This window comes from Sceloporus occidentalis, unplaced genomic scaffold (assembly GCF_023333645.1).
Source record: "Sceloporus occidentalis isolate IW3139 unplaced genomic scaffold, rSceOcc1.0.p SCAF_2, whole genome shotgun sequence".
NCBI classification, from domain to species: Eukaryota; Metazoa; Chordata; class Lepidosauria; order Squamata; family Phrynosomatidae; genus Sceloporus; species Sceloporus occidentalis.
In genome coordinates, this window is record NW_028316982.1 from 180559220 (window position 1) to 180578047 (window position 18828).

At 43.5% G+C, this 18828-nt stretch overlaps 1 protein-coding gene across 2 annotated transcripts in view; it reads right to left on the reverse strand.

Moving 5' to 3' along the window:
• The window catches only part of ARHGAP6 (Rho GTPase activating protein 6), a 298619-nt gene extending 297189 nt beyond the window's left edge, over window positions 1–1430 (reverse strand). For both annotated transcript variants that reach the window (XM_089511604.1, XM_089511603.1), the window contains exon 1: window positions 792–1430. In XM_089511604.1, the coding sequence (XP_089367730.1) occupies window positions 792–1430 (639 nt within the window). The remainder of the gene's footprint in view (window positions 1–791) is intronic.
• Window positions 1431–18828: the final 17398 nt, after the last annotated feature.

Here is an 18828-nt window from a genome sequence, read left to right on the forward strand (position 1 = left end):
AATTTACATTTCTATGAGAGTTTTGAGCTTCCATTTGGGTCACATTCTCCCTTGATGGTGCTTTGTCCTCCTTTGAAGTTAGACATCTGGTTTCATAGACATCATGCTTATCCTGTCAGTAACCTGTCACTGAAGTGGAACTATATTAACACAAAGTCCCATTAACACAAAATGACAGGATAATTCCACTTCAATGATGGGAAAATGGAGTTTATCACACTGGGGCTAATTTCAACATTAAAGAGAGATTAAAGTGCATTGAAAACATCCTGCAAATAAAACGAAAATGGAGAGTAATTACGCAAATGATTATCACATGCAACTGCGCAAATAAAATGATAAATCGGAAATGCATTGTCGCTGAAATCCTGAAAGTAAAAAGATGTGCATTAATGCTTCTTTGTGACCACTTCAATGGTGGGTTTTGTGAAATTGTTTTGCGTAATTCTGAGATTTTCTTGGGTTATTCATGGGATAATCTCTCAATCTTCGTGTGATAAACTCCAGGATGAGCGCGATACCATTTAAAACTCTTTTACGTGATCAGTTGCAGTTCAATGACGGGACACTGGCAGGATAGGCACAAAAGTCGTATGAAAATCTTTCTGGGGCCGCGCCATAGGGGAAAAGACATCCTTTCGCACGCATCCCTGCGTCCCGGTCTGATCATCTCAACCCCTTACGCCAACACACCGCCTTGCATTGGGGGACAAGGCAATTCCCCAGAGGTGGGCATGCTAGGGCTGCCAGCCCAGGTCCTTGTCCGTCTGCTGTGGCGCGTGCCTTCCTACCTGGGCTTTCCAGACGACGTAGCTGGCGGGGCGGCCGTGGGGCCCCGGGGCGCCCTTCCTGTGCTGGAGCCACTTCCTGGGGGAGAAGAAGATGCTGTTGGCGCCCGTCCCGGGGGTGGCGCTGAGGGCGGAGGCGGAGGGGGCCCGGGCCAGGAAGGGCAGCTCCCAGGCGGTGTGCCTCTTGCCCCTGGGCGCATGGGGGGCTCCCACCTCGTAGTCGAAGTGGAAGCTCCCGGAGGAGGGCGACTTCTCCAGAGGGGTGCTGGGGGTGGAGAGGGAGGAGGAGGAGGAGGAGGGGGGCAGCAGGGGCCCAGGGCTGCCCGGGCCCCCAAGGGCTGCTCCTGCAGGGGGGCGCGGGAGGAGGGCGCGGGAGGAGAAGGCCACCAGGGACTCGGCCGAGGGGCTGCCCACTGCTGCCCCGGCCGCCCTGGCCCTCAGGGGGCGCCCCAGGGAGCCCTCTCCTCCTTCTGCTTCTGCTTCTGCTTCTTCTTCCAGGCCCCCAGAGCGGCCAATGACGGCGGGGTCCAGGCTGCGGGTCTGGCGCAGCCTCCGCTTGGAGAAGCCCTTGGAAGAGGCGCCCGGTGGCTGCTGCGCCGAGGAGCAGGAGAAGACGCTCTGCAGCAGGCTCTGCGCCGACATCGCTGCGCTGCCTCTTCCCGAGGCGGATGGCTCCTCCGCTGTCGTCGCCGCCGCCGCCGCCAGGCGATGCTCCTCGCAGCAGCAGCAGCAGCAGGAGGACGGCCCCGGCCCCGGCCCTGCCCGCCTCCCTCCCTTGTCCCTTCCCTCCTTCCCCGCTTCCTCCCTTCTTTCGCCTCTCTTCCCTCCTCTGCTTTCTCCAGCAGCAGGACCCTCTTCTCCTGCCTTTCGCCTTTCTGCCCAGCAGGACTTCCAGGGCTTGAGAGGCAGCAGGGGCTGGCATCTGGGGTGGGAGGGACCTGCCCTCCTTGGCCAGGACAGTGTCCTACACTTCAGCCTTCTGCCCCTGAGGGAGTCCCATAGTGTCCTCCCTTTTAAGCAAGACCAAGAAGCAGGGGGTTATGTTATAGTGCGGGATGACTAGGCGTCCTCCTTTTCCAGGACAGTGTCCTACATGCCAGCCTTCTGCCCAGGAGGGCGTTTGAGAGTGCCCTGGCTTTGGGGCATAAAGTGACATTCCCCCGAGGGCAGGACAGGTGCCACATGTCACCCTCCTTTCCGAGAAGGGAGTTCCACGATGTCCTCCATTTGGGGCATGACTGAGAAGCACGGATTTACATGAATGCAGGGGGACTAGTCGTCCTCCTTTTGCAGGACGTGTCCTACATTTCAGCCTTCTGTCCAGGAGGGATTTTACAATTCCCTCCCTTTTCAGCAGGACTAATAAAAGGCATGGTTAAGAGTGTTTGAGCTTTTCTTGGGTCATGTCCTCCATGTTTTTTCCTGAGGGGTCCTCCATCTGTTCCCCCTGGGCTCCCTTTGGGCTCCCTTTGGCTCGGTCTGCCCACTTTTCCCTCAGAGGGAAGCCTCGCTTGGCGCGGGAAGGTGCAGCAGCAGCCCCTCTGGAACTTGTCCAGTTTGGGGTCTCTTTCCCTCAGGAGGGATTCCAAAATGCCCTCCCTTTTGAGCAGGACTAAGAAGCAGGAGACTATCTTTCTAGCAAGGTTTTGAGCCTTCCTTTGGTCAAATCCTCCTTTTTTTCCTCGAAGGCCCTCCATTTTGAGCATGACTAAGAACTCTGTCTGGAGGTCTTTCAACAGAGACTGTTTGACCATCTGTTGGGGATGCTTTGCTTGAGAGTTCCTGCATGGCAGAATGGGGCTGGACTGGACGGCCCTTGGGGTCTCTTCCAGCTCTATTCTATCATTCTAGGAATTTACACTTCTGGGGGGTTTCACTTGGTACTGTTCTCCAGTTTTCTCAATTGTCCTCCCTTTTGAGCCTGACTAAAAGCAGGAATTTAGCTTAGTGTTTCCATAGCTGTGGGACTGCATGGTGTGTAGGTTTGTAGGTTTCAGAAGAGGATCCAGAGGAGGGTTTCTTTCTTTGCAGGCTCTAAGTGGGCATGTCAGCTTATTCAGGATTCCTTTACACTATATATTTTTTAAAAAGAAGGATGACTTTCCTGATTTATCCATATTTTAGCTTTCCTTGGGTCATGTCCTTTCCTTGGGTCCCGACTTGGGAGAAAGGCGGCATATAAATAAACTAAATGAATAAACCAGTGGACAGCTGCCTGGGACACTCTTGACGTTATCAGACAAGGGAAATTGGAAGTATAATCCAATGGCAATCCAAACGCAATCCTGGGGTTTAACGTTATTGTGTGATAGACTACCACACACAATTTTGGGCAATGGCAAGCTTGCCTACAAATAAACTGACACTCACAACCCCCCACCCAGAAGTGTATTTTGAGTGAGTGTGTTGTAACGGTACTTTTTCCATGTTTAAAACTATCCACCTGTTTTGTTTTTCAGGTCTTTTTAAAACTTTTTTTACTCAAAAAGGTCTTGTGGGTCTAAACTGAGTTATAGTTCAAAGCAAATCTCTCCTTTTTTTCAAGGGGCTGGTCATAATCTGTATGTTTTGTTACTTACTGCAATAATGCACACATAATAGATTTTTAAAATTCCACTTAACCACTTTCAACACCTTTACAAGTGACATAAGTTTACTTTAAAAGAAAATGCACTTGCTCTGTACATCTGATTTTTGAGGGGGGGGGGGTGTGAAACTTCTTTTTAAGACCTGGGCACAACTGTTTCATAGTTTTGTTCACTCCAGCATATGATACACATCAAATCCCTTGACACATTCCCTTCCTATTATGGGCCGCTTATAAATCCTATGGTGAGCATTCTGTTGGATACTTTAGTTCCCTTGCTTACAACTACTGTGTATGCCATTAACCAACACAAAGAGCTTCTGAACTGCGTCCAGAACTACTTGGCCTCCTTTCTCACACTACGGAAATCAATGCGTAATACATGTCTCAGCCTATCCTAAAAAGGGGGCAATTGGAGATAAGAAATCTATTAATGTAAACATCTTCAGTAGGAGTTTTTTTCCCCCTTCTTGAAACTGGTCCAAAGTGCTTGTCAAGTGTTCCTCATTGTAAAGGCAATCCCACACGGCATAGTAAATTATCCTCAAGTACTACTTCTGAATGGTGATTTGGGCAGTGAAAGGCATTTAATCATGCCTTTCGCCCATCACTGCTGAGTGATAAGCGTAGCCTGGGAGGCTTGGCTAGGTAGCTGTGCTGGGAGAGTCTGGGAGCTGTAGTTGAAAGGTAACTTTTCTTAATACTCTTGAGCCCAGTTGGGGAGGCAGAGATGCCCACCCCATTTTGCAGTTGTGTTGAGGTATTTCAGTCTTGTAAATAAGCCCATAAAAGTTACTAATCTAGCCTAATGTAGTGTGTGTGTATATATATGTATATGTATATACATACACACACACAAGGAGAGCGAGGCAATTGCCTCAGGCTGAGATGCTGGCAGGCAGAAGCAAGAGTTGGAAAAGTGAGCAGTATGCCACATAGTTTGCTCTATGCGCTGTTCCGTAGCCAGTGTTGAAGGAAAGGTCAGCTACCAGTTCAGTTGCAATTTATAGACTTAATGGGGAAAGGGTCCATCTTGTTCTTTGTCTCGGTCCCTTTAAAATGCTTCTTGGGCCACCCTTGGTGATACTATGTACTCCTTTTTGTGGCCTTGCAAAGTAACAAACACATTAATAACTACAGTTTTACAAGCTGCTGGATACCTCTGTGCTGGTGCAATGTTCAGCTCAACATTTCCTGTTAAAACGTGGGGTTCTTTAACTGTACACAATGATAGTGCTATGATTGCACTTTAGCTATCATGACAATACCCTATGGAATCCTGGGATTTGTAGTTTGGTGAGGCACTGGAGCTCTAGCAGAGAATTCTAAATACCCATCTCAGCTTCATCTTTGGTTGCCATTGGAAAGGAATGTGAAAACTCTCCAGTGACGTAAAGCAAAGAGGAGTGCAGAATAAAGCCCATTCCTATGTCAGATGGTAAGGCTTAAAATCTGATCATAGCAGGGAAAGTATTGCTGGGAGTGACCCAACCCAATGAAGAGAGGTGGGCAACTTTTCAAAATGAGTCCTTTTCACCAGAGAGGTTTGTTTAGTGCCATTGACCTTTCCGTTTGCTCGAGCCTGCTTCGTGTTTAATTTTTCCATTTAAATTGTTTTCCGTGTTTGTTTACAATAACTGCCATTCAGAGAATTTTAGTTTTGGAATGGCATGCAAACATAGCAAATAATTATGCACTGGAAAAGGGTTGGAGAGTATTCAGGTCTGCATAAAATGTCTGGATATGAGGGGTCTGGAAGTGAATCCTCTCGTGAGGGCTTCTGGTTGCAAAGAGCTTTGCAGAGGCCTTGCTGACAAGCCAGGAAAAGGTCTCTAGTCTCAGTGTTCTTCTTAATGTACATGACACAAACCAGGATGATACTCATCCAACACAAAACGTTGTTTGTCAGTGGTTCAGGGCAGAGATTGGCAATGGCTGGCCTACAGATGATATTGAACTGCACCTCCCATCATCCCTCAGCACAGGGCATGGTGGCTACAGTTGGTAGGAGCCATAGTCTCAAGAAGATTAGTGGGGCACAAACACATAGCATCTACATCTTTCATCACTACAAGAGGAAGCCCCACACCAGGTTCTGGGGGGTGGACCAAAAGGCAAAGCATAAAGAGTGCAGTATCCACACATTCTTTATCTACGGATTCAACCATCCATGGCTTGAAAATATTATAAAAAATAATAATCCCAAAAGCAAACCATGATTTGTCATTTTATATGGGGGCACCATTTTACTAGGCCATTGTATTTAATGGGTCCTGGGCATCCACGGATTTTGGGATCCACATGATGGTCCTGGAACCAAACCCCAGCGGATCCCAAGGGCTCAGTCTATTTCCCCAAAATCTCTTGATCTTCTTGATAGCCTTTCCCTGCCTTCAGGCAGGCTGAAAGGGCATGGGAATAGTCGTTCTGCTCTACTTTTACCATCCTTTATCACATCCCCATGAAGAGTGTAAAGGACACATAAGGCTTTCTCATCCCTACTGTTTGGTTTGGAGGGTTGTTTGTTTGTTTTCTGCAAGCATTTTAAGAAAAAATACATGTTAAGGTTAAACTGGGAGGTGCTTTGTAGCCCCAATGCAGAATAGTTTCCAGGACAGATTGGACTCTTGGGTGAATTTGCTGCTGAAAATTGTTCCTCCTGGCTGTTGGTGGCCTTCAATGTGCTGTTTAAAGAAATGGTATCTCAAGGGGGGCAAAAAGTTGAGGCTGGGGGTGGGTGTGTGGAAAATCTGCTGCAGAAAACAAACCCAGTGCTCAGATTGGGAGCAGTTATTTGGGGAATGAGAAGGGTTCTCAAGGGGAAGCACTTAAAAGAATGATACTCAGTGACCGTAGAAATGCAGTGATCCCTTCCAGATTCCTCTCTGGGAGACAGGAGTACTAGGGTGATAGCTGGAAGATATGACAACCCAGATCCCCAAGTGGGAGGAGGGATAGCGCTAGGGAAGGAGACATACCTAGATAAGGGCAAAGCAATTTGCACATGCTAGAAAAGAGGGACAGAAATAACTAATGTACACCTTATGGCAGTGATTTTTTTTACTTTTGGTACTCCTCAAAGAAGATTAAATCCCTCATGTAGATAATGCCTCCCCTCTTAAAATGAAAACTACTCAAAAATATGTAGGTATCTGCTCAACAAGTAGACCATTGCTGGTATGGAGCAAGGACTCTTTGGTGGGAGGTAGATCACAGCAAGGGAGAGTCTCAACATTTCTGTTGTGGTATACTGTATAAATATTCTGAACATAAGCAATAGGAATGGAAGTTGCAGTGTCCCATCAAGGTTTTTCAGCATTCCCTCTATTTCTCTATCATTCCCAGGTAGATAGACTATGAACTGTTAATATGTTTGAACATCATCAAGAAGTACCTGAAGACTTCACAAAATGTGCTGGGGTTGGGAAGCTCAAGCCCTGACACTTAATTCATCACTCCTAAGATCTCAGCCCAATCCTTGGGTTCTCCATGTTGTTGTTCTGAGGTGGTTTCTGGTTTCCCAGCTTTTTAGCCACTGAAAAAAATTAAAATGCCTCTTCTAAGGGTGCATCTATACTATAGAAACAATGCAGTTTGACATCACTTAAGTGCTATAGCTCCTTTCTATAGAATGGTGGGAGCTGTGGTTTTATGAATCCTTAGCATCTGCCAGTGTGCTGGTGCTTCATAAAACTACAAATCCCAGGATTCTATAGGATGAAGCCATAGCAGTTAAAGTGGAGTCAAACTACATTATTTCTACAGTGTAGATGCACCCTAAGTCTTAATTACAGGCAAGAAGAACTTTAAGCTAAAATATGTTGATATTTTTGGTCCTACACCTTTGGTTTGCCCAGCACTGGGGTGTGGCCCTCACATCTCAGTGACCTTCTTCCCAACTTTACACTAGAGATTTGTCAGCATGTTTCCTTCATCAATGGACTTTATCACAGTGATTATCCTGTAAAAATTGCACAATCACGATTTAGATATTCACACATCGCGATTAAAGAATCATTATACTGGGAATAACCAGGGAATAAACAACAACAAATCAATCACAGAATTTCCTCGTCAATGATTTGTGGCTGTTTATGGCCTGGTTCTTCCCAGGATAATGGCTCTTTAATCACAAAGTCATGTGAAAATCTTAATCACAATCTCATGATTTTTACAGGATAATCACTTTAAAAACCCCAATTTTCCCCGTGTCCATAATTTCCTGTGCCCTGCACAGAATTTCTAGTAATGTACAGTTCAGGTGATCTTGGGTGAGTCACATACTCATAGCCCCAGAAAACCCTGTGGTAGATTCGCCGTAGGGTCTCCATAAGTTAAAAATGGCTTGAAGGCACACAACAGCAGCAGCAGCAACAACAACAGTTCAGGTAAATTCCTTTGGAGTGGCTTTACACTGTAAAGATTACAGGCAGGTGCTTTTTCACTGTTATGGGACACACAGCCATGATTGTCTCTAGGATCTGGTACTGTTTAGCAAAATAGGACTTCCTTTCCATCTCTATCTCTGAACAAATTTATCATGACTAATTTTCCAGCCTGGAACAGCTCAGGAGTTGAGCTTTTAAAGTTGCAGGACCTGTATCTGCAGTCCAGTGTTTTTATCCAGTTCTGTTTGTTTTATAACAAAACTGAGTAATGCAAGCCAGCCAATGGTGGCCGTTTCTTCAGTAGCATATTGCAATGTTGTTCTAGCAGAAGAACATTGGGGCTCATTCTTTTGTATTATTGGGAGTGGTTCCCAAAGTGGTCCATGTGGACCCCCAGAGGTCCATGGGAGACTCGATGGGGGTCTACGGGGGTCTAATCTTCACATTTTTTGACGAGTTTTGGGAATATGGTAGAAATGTAGCAGCAGGGGGTCCACCAAAACCAGTAAAATTTTGAAAGTGGTCTACGAGAAAAAAAAGTTTGGGAACCTCTCCTTCCGTCATAGAAGCTGGAAAGTTGTTTGCTAGGAAAATAGCTCACAGGTGTGACCTTTAGGCTGTTTCCCTTGTAAATGCATTCTGCTCTGACACAAAAGCCCACAACACAAATGCACTCTAGATAGCTGTGTTGATCTATTCGAGACAAATAAATAAGTAAAAGAACCACATAATGGCTGGTCCTAATAAAACTAAATGTCCTTTGAGAGCCTGTAGATCTTTCCTAACTCAAGAATAGTGTTGGCCGTTATCTAGGGATAGCTCTGATGTACCTTCAGATTGCTAGGTAGGTGTCGATAACATTATAAAGATAAGTGGAATGAGGTCAGCTTGAAAGGGGCTGAGAACTGAGCTTTATGTCCAGTACCTTTAAAATGTGTCTGAGAGATGTGCAGCCCTCCTTGTATTGAACTGCAACTTTCAGCAGCACTACCTGGCATAAACAATGGTGAGGAATGCTGGGAGTTACCAACAACTGCATGTTTGCACAATGCCCATTCCCCCTCTAGAATACCATTAGTGCTAAAACTGTACTAACTACATTTGACAGTAACTTTCAGTGGTGCATACATCAAGGTACTAGAAAACTGGTTCAGATTTAAAAATGGTTTTTCCTGATTAATTTGAAAACTTACATTTAAGAAGATATACTTAGGTTTGACTGGACGCATCTATAATGCACGTACTTGAAGTTTTGGAATTTGTAGACAACCCTCTTATACTGAGTACCCTCTCTTCTAGCAATTACTGGTACAGAACAGTGGTTAAATGTTTGAAACAATGTGGTAGATTTGGAGACAAGACAGTTTGCCTGAGGGCTAGCAAGCATCCAGTTTCTTGCTGGTACATAAGTATCTTTTGAACCATATCAAAATTTTTCTGTTGAATGGGGAACTCCACCCTATCTACAGCAAAGCTAAAATATAAAGTTGACTCCCCTTCTGTTGAAGTATATCTCTTTACAGCTTTCACAGTACTTCTTATACAACTTGTTTATGAAGACATTTAAACTCCAAGACAATGCAAGGTTAGGCTGGCCAAGCATAAACTTTTTATAATCTGTTGTTCTCTCTGTCTGTTTTTCCCATCCATCCATCCATCCATCCATCCATCCATCCATCCATCCATCCTATCTATCTGTGTGCTATGTGTTTAATTCAACATAGGAGTGTGTTATACACATCAGTAATTACATACACACCTACCTGAAACTAAAATAAGGGGACTCTGCTGAATAAACATCCATAGGTTCAAGCTGTAATGCTGCATTCTTACATATGCTAGGTTGTTAGTAAATCTCATAGAAATCTGTGGAAGTTTGTTGAGCGTCAGTATGCATACAGAGTCTAAAATGGATACAATTCCATAAGAGTTAACTGTTGGGAGCTCTCCTGCAGAAACCTTTATCATAAAGAATGAGACTTGCAGAAAAACCTAGCAATGGTTTATTCAATCGAATACTCCTATAGAGAATATACCCCAAATCAATGTATTAGACCAGAAGTTGGAAGCAATATATGAGTAATTTTATGTTGCAAACTGTTTTGGCCCCGTATTGAGAGAAAGCTGGGATATAAATAAAATAAAATAAAATAAGTATTTGTATTACAGAGTGCATACTGATTTCTGAACAAATAATAAATAGTTAACAACCTGGAGCTTAAATAAATATTTTACACTGTAGTTATGTAGCCCCATTCAACCTTGAATCTTTTGGTACCTAAAGTGTAGGAAATGGTTTAAACTTGGGCCCTTACCACACGGAGGATTTTGCAGCTCTGATCCGAAGCCACTGCAGGTCCAACCATGCGAATTCATGTTAAAACGTGATGTATTATCTTATGTGATCACTTTCTATGGGGGGTAGTTACGAGGCAGATCCACAGTCAATCCAAAGTGACTCCTGAAGTGAATTCACAAAAATTGTTTCCAAGCTCACTTCGATTTCAATCCGAATTGGTCTGGTGTGGAATGCAACTTTGCTTCCATCCTGGTACACCCTCCCAAACGGATTGACTGTGGATCCGCCTCGGAACGACCCCCCATAGAAAGAAATCACATGTGATAATACATCATGTTTTAACGTGAATTTGCATGGTTGGACCAGGAGTGACTCCAGATCTGAGCTGCAAACCCCCTCGTGTGATAAGGGCCCTAGTTTCCCTGAAACTCCTCTGATTTCCACCATCCATGACTGTGTTGGTTATGAAGACCACATGTTACATAGACATGGAGAGAACCAATGAAGCCATACTTAGGAAATATTTCTCCAGTGCATTTCAGCAGCCAATTTGTAAGGATATGCTCCCAATCCATCAGCCTCAGTGACACACACAACCGTACTACTGCCAATTCTCAAGCATTTTTGTAGGCAAGGATCCCAAATCCATTTATGGTATGCTGCTCACACAATCACTGTTCAGTGCACAACAGTTTTTTTGGCATTTGGGTGGGGCACCACTAGCAAAACCACCACTGAGTATTTCTTTACATTAATTGAGGGAGAGCTAAACCATTTTGGGGGTGGGGGCAGGTGGCTAATACAGAAGCCATATTTCCCAAATATGCCCCTGGGAGCATTGTTGCCTCATGATGTAGCATCATTCCCATGGGACATTCTAATTCATTTTCAGAATATAATCAACCTGGAGTTGGGGGTGTATTTATTTATTTACTTAATTTATGAATTAATTAAACATGGTGCCTGTACATGTGTGCTTGTGTGCACATGTGTGCGCCTTCAAGTTGCCTGTTAACTTATTGTAACCCCATGAATTTCATCAGGTTTTCTCTTCGTTTGGTATTGGTACTGAGGTTGAAACATAATGGTACAAAGAGTGCAATGATTGATGTGCTGAATTTATATAATCAGAATGCAAATTAAAAAAATAAGCATAACTATAATAATTTTCATAAAATGCAAATTAGATGCCTGGATATGAGGGACTGGAATATGGTAACACTACATCAATGGGCACTTTTGGTGGGTTCAGGGACCAGTTTTGTTCTTTCCATGACATATGATGCCCATTATTCTCTCTATCTCTCTCTCTCTCTCTCACACACACACACACACGCACACACACACACCACTAAAAAAAATCAGCAAACGGGGGGAAAACACTGAAACAAGCAGGATTTTTTGCAAAGTTGAACTGCACCCATAATCTCTTTCAAGATATCCAGGAAATATTGGTTAGCCCTAGTGCATGCTTTTCAAATGATTGCTCTGGATACTTCCAAGTCTAATGTAAGTAGGTGGCATTCACTCATTTCCTTCTCTCCTATAACAGAGTTGATTATTTGTCTCCAAAGGTTTAGCATCTTTTGTTTACAAGTTTCATCTAACTCCGTAGAATGTACCTCTAAAATTAATCTTTCTAAAGGTTTCTGTTCAACTTGTGGGAATCAGAACCAAGCTGGAAAAAATGGAATTCCAAATAACTGACAAGACCTAAGGGCTATATAATACTTGAGAGAATTCCAGATAGGTCTATTATTACTGATCTTCTAGCAAGATAAAAATTTGTTTTCACAGATGTACTTTTCAGCATCCCAGTTTGACATTCATTGTTGTTGGAAAGAGAAAATTAAAAACACTGAAAATAGAAAAAGTGCCAGATGTAACATGACTTCAAGAACGGCAACCCCTGTATTGGACCTCTTTGGCAGCATGTAGCAGATGAGGCCATGGCCAGTTAAAGGAATTTTTATTTTAGTGTGTGCGTGGGGAGGAGGGGTCATTTCAAGCTAGCTGACACTGAGATTTGTTTCTAAAAAATGAAGCTATCCCAGTGGGACGTAAGGACTCTGACTCAACCTCTGATTAAGGAAGCCAGACTTTATTTATTTTAGTTTTTACATGTGCTCTGTAGATATGTATTATTACTATTGGTAAATTTTAGGATTAGGCCTCTCCAAGTGAAACTAAAGCAGACTGTCATCTGGAAGTTCTCACTCTTATTCTCTGCTTGGAAGCAAATGATGGGGAAAGGAGGAATGAGACAAGACCTTAAGTCAGGGTCAGATATACCACTAAGGCTCAGAATTTATACAAAGTTACGACCTAACTACATGTTACATTAATAGCTTGGCTTGCAGCCATGCCCTACATCCATCTCTACTCAATGTGTTTAAACTCCAGCAAATTTTCTTCAATGTTACAGCTCACAGGTAACGGAGATTTCTTCTTTCCAGCTGCATTCTTGGAGGAAGCCCAACACACTTACACAAAGCAGGATAGGAGAAACCCTGCCTCTTGTCCAGTACAGGGTTAAACCTCCCTCCCCTCTCTAGGTAGCCAGGATCTCAAGTGGAACTTGCCCTAGCATACATTAAAAAAAAGAGCAATAGCTTGGTGTGCTTGTGAGCTGTGGTGTTAATGGAATGTTTAGTTAGGCCCTTAATTCAGCTGGTTAACTAAAGTCCATTGATGGAAGAACGCTGACAAAAGTTCAGTTGACATAAACAAGCTATGTGGCATTCAGTCCCTGAGTGAACTACAAGCAGGTTATTCCATCTGGCAATCCTTTCACATGCAACATGGTGTACAAAATACAGACTTTCACTATTCCAGTGAAAATGGTCAGGGAAAATGTAAAAGTAAAAAAGGAACTAGGAAATATTAATAAAGTTTATCACACCGATGCCAGGGAAAGGTGTTAAAACACATACTTATTTTTCCCCACTGAATTCAATGGGATTTTAAAAAAAGATTCACTAGGGTCCTGTCTGTACTGGCACAAGACAGCCTGGAGTATCCTGACACTGGAGCTGCCCTGATGCTCCTCCATTGTAAAGGACCTCCGTTCTGACACTAGGTGGCTGATCGCATATATGTCCCACCAAATTTGTCTAAAGTGTCTGCTGTGGGTCATTTCGCTCTGAGGGCAGATTGAGGTGCCCAATCTCTATCACATGGCTGGGTGCCTTGTTCTGATCTCAGTGAGCAACTGGCAGTAGCAGGGGACACTCCTGGCAGTTGAGCAGGACACATTTCAAACAGCCACCTGGCATCAGGAAAAAAGGGTTCCAGATTTTCTGGAAAGATCCAGATCAACTGGGCACTTTTTTTAAAATCCATGGTAAGAAGGGCATATCCTGGTTCTGATGCTGAGTGGGCCGGCTGTTGTCTGGTCTGCTTGCAACAGAACTGGGGTTTGGACCTTATATCATCTGGTCTCCCCACTGGTAGGATGTCTAGCATGGTGGTTAAGAATATGGAGAACATAAGAATAACATCAGGGAGGGGGTTATCTGTTTATCTCTGTGGGAGCCACTGCTGTAGCCATACCTTCATGTGTCATATGGTATCCCATACCTAATGAGATGAATCCAGAGAGTAGATTCTCCCTCCAACAGTTTCAGTCTTCTACAAGAATTAAGGTTTTTATGAAAAAAGGTGCAGTATAAGTCTTCTAGATGGTACTTCTCATGTTATCTGAGCAATACTACTATGACATCTATACCATTGGAGCAGAAGAATGTGAAAACCAGGTTGATCAAACCAAAGGTCTGCATTCTGTTTCCCACAGTTATCCATTTGTATTCAATAAGTGATAGACCTTAGACTCATATCTAATATAGTCTGAAAAAATGCAATGTTTGACCCTTTTGCCAACAGACAATTAACTGAATTGTTTTTGTTTCATTGTATGAAGGCTTTCCAGATTGTAGGTCACAAAGATGTGAAACAAACGGGAAAGCATTCACTCAAGTCATAAGAAAGCTAGAACAAGGGCATTCAAGAATTGTTTTGGTGGCACCATTCTGGTCAGGCAGATCTTTGGATTTTAGAGATTCAGAAAGTGAAGGCATCACCATCATATCTCCAACATTCTGATACATTTCTAATTTCTTTGTTTATTAAATTTATAACGGTCTTTCCTGAAAAGAACACAAAAACAGCACTCAAGGCAGAAGGAAAGAAGAAAGTTCATATAAATCAAATATCATTAAATAATTGAAGCCTGAATCCAGTTGCTAGTTTCAGCTGAGGTAGGCCAATTGTTGAATGGTAAGTCAAGACTTGTGTAAATCACGTTCAGGTCTGCTCTGGTCAGGACTAGTGGCTGAATTTAGACTTACTTGTTCAAATACACAGGATATATATTCAATTACATAGCTTAAGCATATTTAAACAATAGGCACAATTTCAAACACAATTAAAAACATATCAATAAAAAAGAAACAACCTCCATACTCAATTGATTTTTTTTACCAAATATGAGAGCTTTTTGCTGTTGAGTGTACAAGTAACATTCACCTGCCAAAAAACTGAGAATCATTTGGTATGTTTCTGGACATAGCATGATGAATGTTATTTTTAATCACACAATCCAACTGATTACTTGTCAATGTGCTATGTCTAAAGCACAGTTTGAATAAAGTTAAAAGATGATAAGTAATAAAACTAAGCTATCATACTTTTAGAGCAATCCTATGCCTGCTTATTCTTAAGTAAGACCCACGGGGGGGGGGGGGTGTACAACTATATTGCACTTTGGCACCACTTTGGGGTTGTTCTCACTAGGTGAAACCCCGCGTTCTGAATCGAATCCAAGGAGTGGCGTTCCTATTAGGATCCAATTTAAACCTAGAACGGTTCTAGAGCAACCCGCAATCGTCCCCACTACAAATCGAATTGTAGAACGGAATAAAATTTTGAATCGAGTTTTCCTCATTTAACGCGTGTTAAAAAAACACTAGGGTCCGACCTACGTTTTTCCATTGATTCGATTTAGGAACCGGAGCATTTAAATAGGAACGACAGCCTTTGAAATTGCATTAGATGAATGGGAGGAGTGGAGTGCGATGGGGCTGTCCTTGGGGGAGTTGCCCTTTCTGTCCCCATCCGTCTGGCTGTCGCCATTTTTGCTTCCCTCACCCCTTTGTCCGCTGTGGTCTTTCAATAAGAGATAAGGATTATTTTTATTTTTTATTTTAATGGTTTACAGGCGCTTAATCTCTTCAGCGCTTTAAGTGCCTGAAGTCCCGGATGCTCAAGGCTTCCCCCGGTGGATTGCAACCTCCCCTCTGTGTGGGGAGAGCCCATTTCTAACAGAGGAGAGGCAGGGAAGGGATGGCTCCTCGCGAGGAGACATCTGATCTCGCCCAGGCAGGGAAGGGCTCTAATCAATGGGGGGGGGGGGGATAGAGCCTTTCTCTCTCCCTTTCTCAAATGGAATCTGCCTTCTCCTCCAACCCTGGAAAGAGAATCTTTGGGAAGAGTGCTCCCTCCCTGCTTTTCCAGCAGCCTCCTTCATTGATCTCTGGGCTCTCTGAAGGGATTCTCCCATAGTTCCTCTGGAAAGAGCTTCGCTTTGCCAGAAGCCTCTCCCATTGATCTCTGTGCTCTCTGAAGGGATTCTCCCTGGCTGTCTTGGGAGACAGGATGCTGCCCTCCAAAACCTATCCCATAGTTCCTCTGGAAAGAGCTTCGCTTTGCCAGAAGCCTCCCCCATTGATCTCTGTGCTCTCTGAAGGGATTCTCCCTGGCTGTCTTTTGGGAGACATGAAGAGGGGATGCTGTCATGCAAAACCTATCCCATAGTTCCTCTGGAAAGAGCTTGGGTTTCCTAAATTTGCTAAATTTACAAACAGTCAATGAAATGGAAACGATGCCAAAAGATAAATCGCTTCCAAATATTCCGGATTAACGTTACGTCATTCTGACGTACTATTGATTGACAGCTCCAAATAAGGTATGGAGGAGAAGAATCGCTTTATTTAAACACCGATTTCATGCCAAGTAGGAACGCTTGCAGGTAAAAACTTCGATTTAAATAACCAGATGGGAACGATGAACAAAGCGATTCGAATAGCGGGATAAGAACAGTGTTATTTTGAATCGATTTTATTAAAAACGTTGTATTTTAAATCGTTTCAAATCTTAAGTGAGAACAACCCCTTTGACCGTCATGGATCCATCCTACAGAATCCTGGAATTTGTAGCTTTGCGAGGCATCAGTACACTTTGGCAGAGAAGGCTAATGACCTCATAAAAGTACAAATTCCAGGGTTCCATAGGGTGGAGCTACAGTGTTTAAAGTGGTGTGAAACCAGTGGTGTCACTAGGGAAACTGTCATCCCTAGGCTGCCTGATACACACTTCAGCTGCCACCCTCTGCCAGCCATTCTGCCTCTGCTGTGGTGAGGGTAGGATGCTGCTCCTGCTGTCCAGCAAGATCTTACAGGTCTGGTAGGGCTGAGGAACTTGCCCTCCCTCATGTTTATGTTTTATTTGTGCTTAAACTGTTTAAAATATTTTAATACATAGGGGATTATCACATGGAGGCATTTACATGGATAAAATGTTGCTGAACAGTGATAAGGTCCATAGTCTGTTCAATCATTTTTTTAAAATGTTTGTACCATATATACTTTTAATTGTATTTTGTTTTACTTGTACAGTACAAGCCACCATGGCTCCCATACTGAAATGAAATGATCTTTACTTCCTAAGTAAGCAGTGGCATCCCCAGACCGGGTGTCACCTGGTGAAGGGGGGGGGGGAGGCATCCGGAGGGCAGGGTTTATGAGGGTGACCAAAAGAGTAGCCTCCCCCTGCAACTTTAAATTAAAGTTAAATGTGGATAGCATTTTTATGCACTGACCTGCCTGCAGGCGTAAAAATCTCATAGACTAGAGAAGCCAAAGGCACAAGAGAACAAAGCAAACTGAAGCCCTGTTCTGCCCCCTCCCTGTCAAATAATTCTAAGTACCCCATTGTTTGTTGCTGTTGTGCACCTTTAAGTTATTTCTGATTTGTTGTGATTTATTCAAGGGGATTTCTTGGCAATATTTTTACCAGAGGGGATTTGCCATTGCCTTCCTCTGAGGCTGAGAGAGTGTGACTTACCCAAGAACACCCTGTGGGTTCCCATAGCGAAACAGGGATCTGAACCCTGGCATCCCAAAGGGGCGTAGCCAAGTGGGGGGGTTCTTGGGGTCCAGACCCCCCTTCCATTAGAAAAATGAATGGTGTGTGCTGCTGCACCGCTGCACTCAAGCCCCATTATAATGGTGGCACTTAGTCTGGACCCCCCCTTCCCAAAATCCTAGCTACGTCCCTGCATCCCACATTCCTAGCCTTCCCTCTCCATACTTTCAGAGTCTGTGCTGGACTCAGAGGGCAGCTTCCCTCTCTCCCCCTGGGCTTCCTCCTCCATCCTGGGCTTTCTCCCTGGACGGAGCAGCCTGCAAAGGAGTGCTGTGCCCCTTTTGCTCCAAAGGGAGAGGAGAGCCCAACCGAATGTCACCCCTCCAATGATGCTGCTAAAGGTAAGCGTATGATAGAGATGTAAATCTTGCCTTCTGTCATTCCTATAGACAAGAGCAAAAACATTCAAAAGAACAAACCATTCCTGGATAGCATAGCAACACAATTTGCACATTTGTTAAAGATTTTAACATTTACATTAATTTTCAAGAAAGAATTTTGCATGAAGATATTGCATTTTGTGCAAGAAATATTTGTGTAAAGCATTTTTGACACAAAATGATATTACTACTGCTGATGAAAAAAGGTATGTCTTTTTGCTCAAACACAGGAGTGAAAAATTGTATGTTAACAATCCTTTAACATGGTATAGCCCTTTCTCATCAAGGACAAGGCAACATGTGAATATTCCTTACTTTCCTAGTATAGAATTGTAGCATTGCTATACCCTCAAAAATCATCCCCTTTCCTTTTTGTTTCTTCAGCTCCTTCTATGTTGTGGGGGTAAGTCTAAGAATAGAAACTAATTTGGCTCCATTTATAGAACTATCTTTAGTATCTCTTTTGGTGGTCCAACTTGGAACCTGTTTTTGTGTTTCCAAGCTATTCTGGCTCAGTACAAAATAGTTGTTATTTGGCACATATTTTCAAAGTGACCCCATGACCATACATTTATAATGTAACCATTGCACATGCAAGGTTTTTTTTCCCAATTTCTTGCCAAAATGCTTTGCAAAACAACTAGCACAACAATTTAATCAAAACACAGCAAACCTCTTAGTTCTCATGCTACACACTTATCTTACAGTTCTGCCATTCATGATCCAAGTTAGTAAGTCCACCCTATTTTCTTTTCAGCCATGAAAATCATGGAAGGGTTCAGATGTAGCACAGGTGCTATAATTATGGGAAACAGATATGCCCTCAGACAGTTTGGTGCCTGGAGCAGAAAATCCAAATCCTTTTCTAAGTGATGGTTAAAGAATGGCAATGTTGTATAGTGGCTAGAAGATTGAACCAGGAGCCAGGAGATCTGTGCTGAAATCCCTACATGGCAATAAAGGCCCCTGGGTTCAGAGGAGGAATTTGGGCATGACTGTCTCTCAGCTAATCCTGCTTCACAGGGTTGTGTTGGGGATACAGAATGGGGAGGGTAAAAATGCAGCATCTTGCTTGTATGCTCTGCTCCATATACAAGGCACAATATATGTAAAATAAATGCACATAACATACAAATTTGCATTTGTTTTGCTTTAAACCATTTCATCTGAAAAGCACTAAATAAGT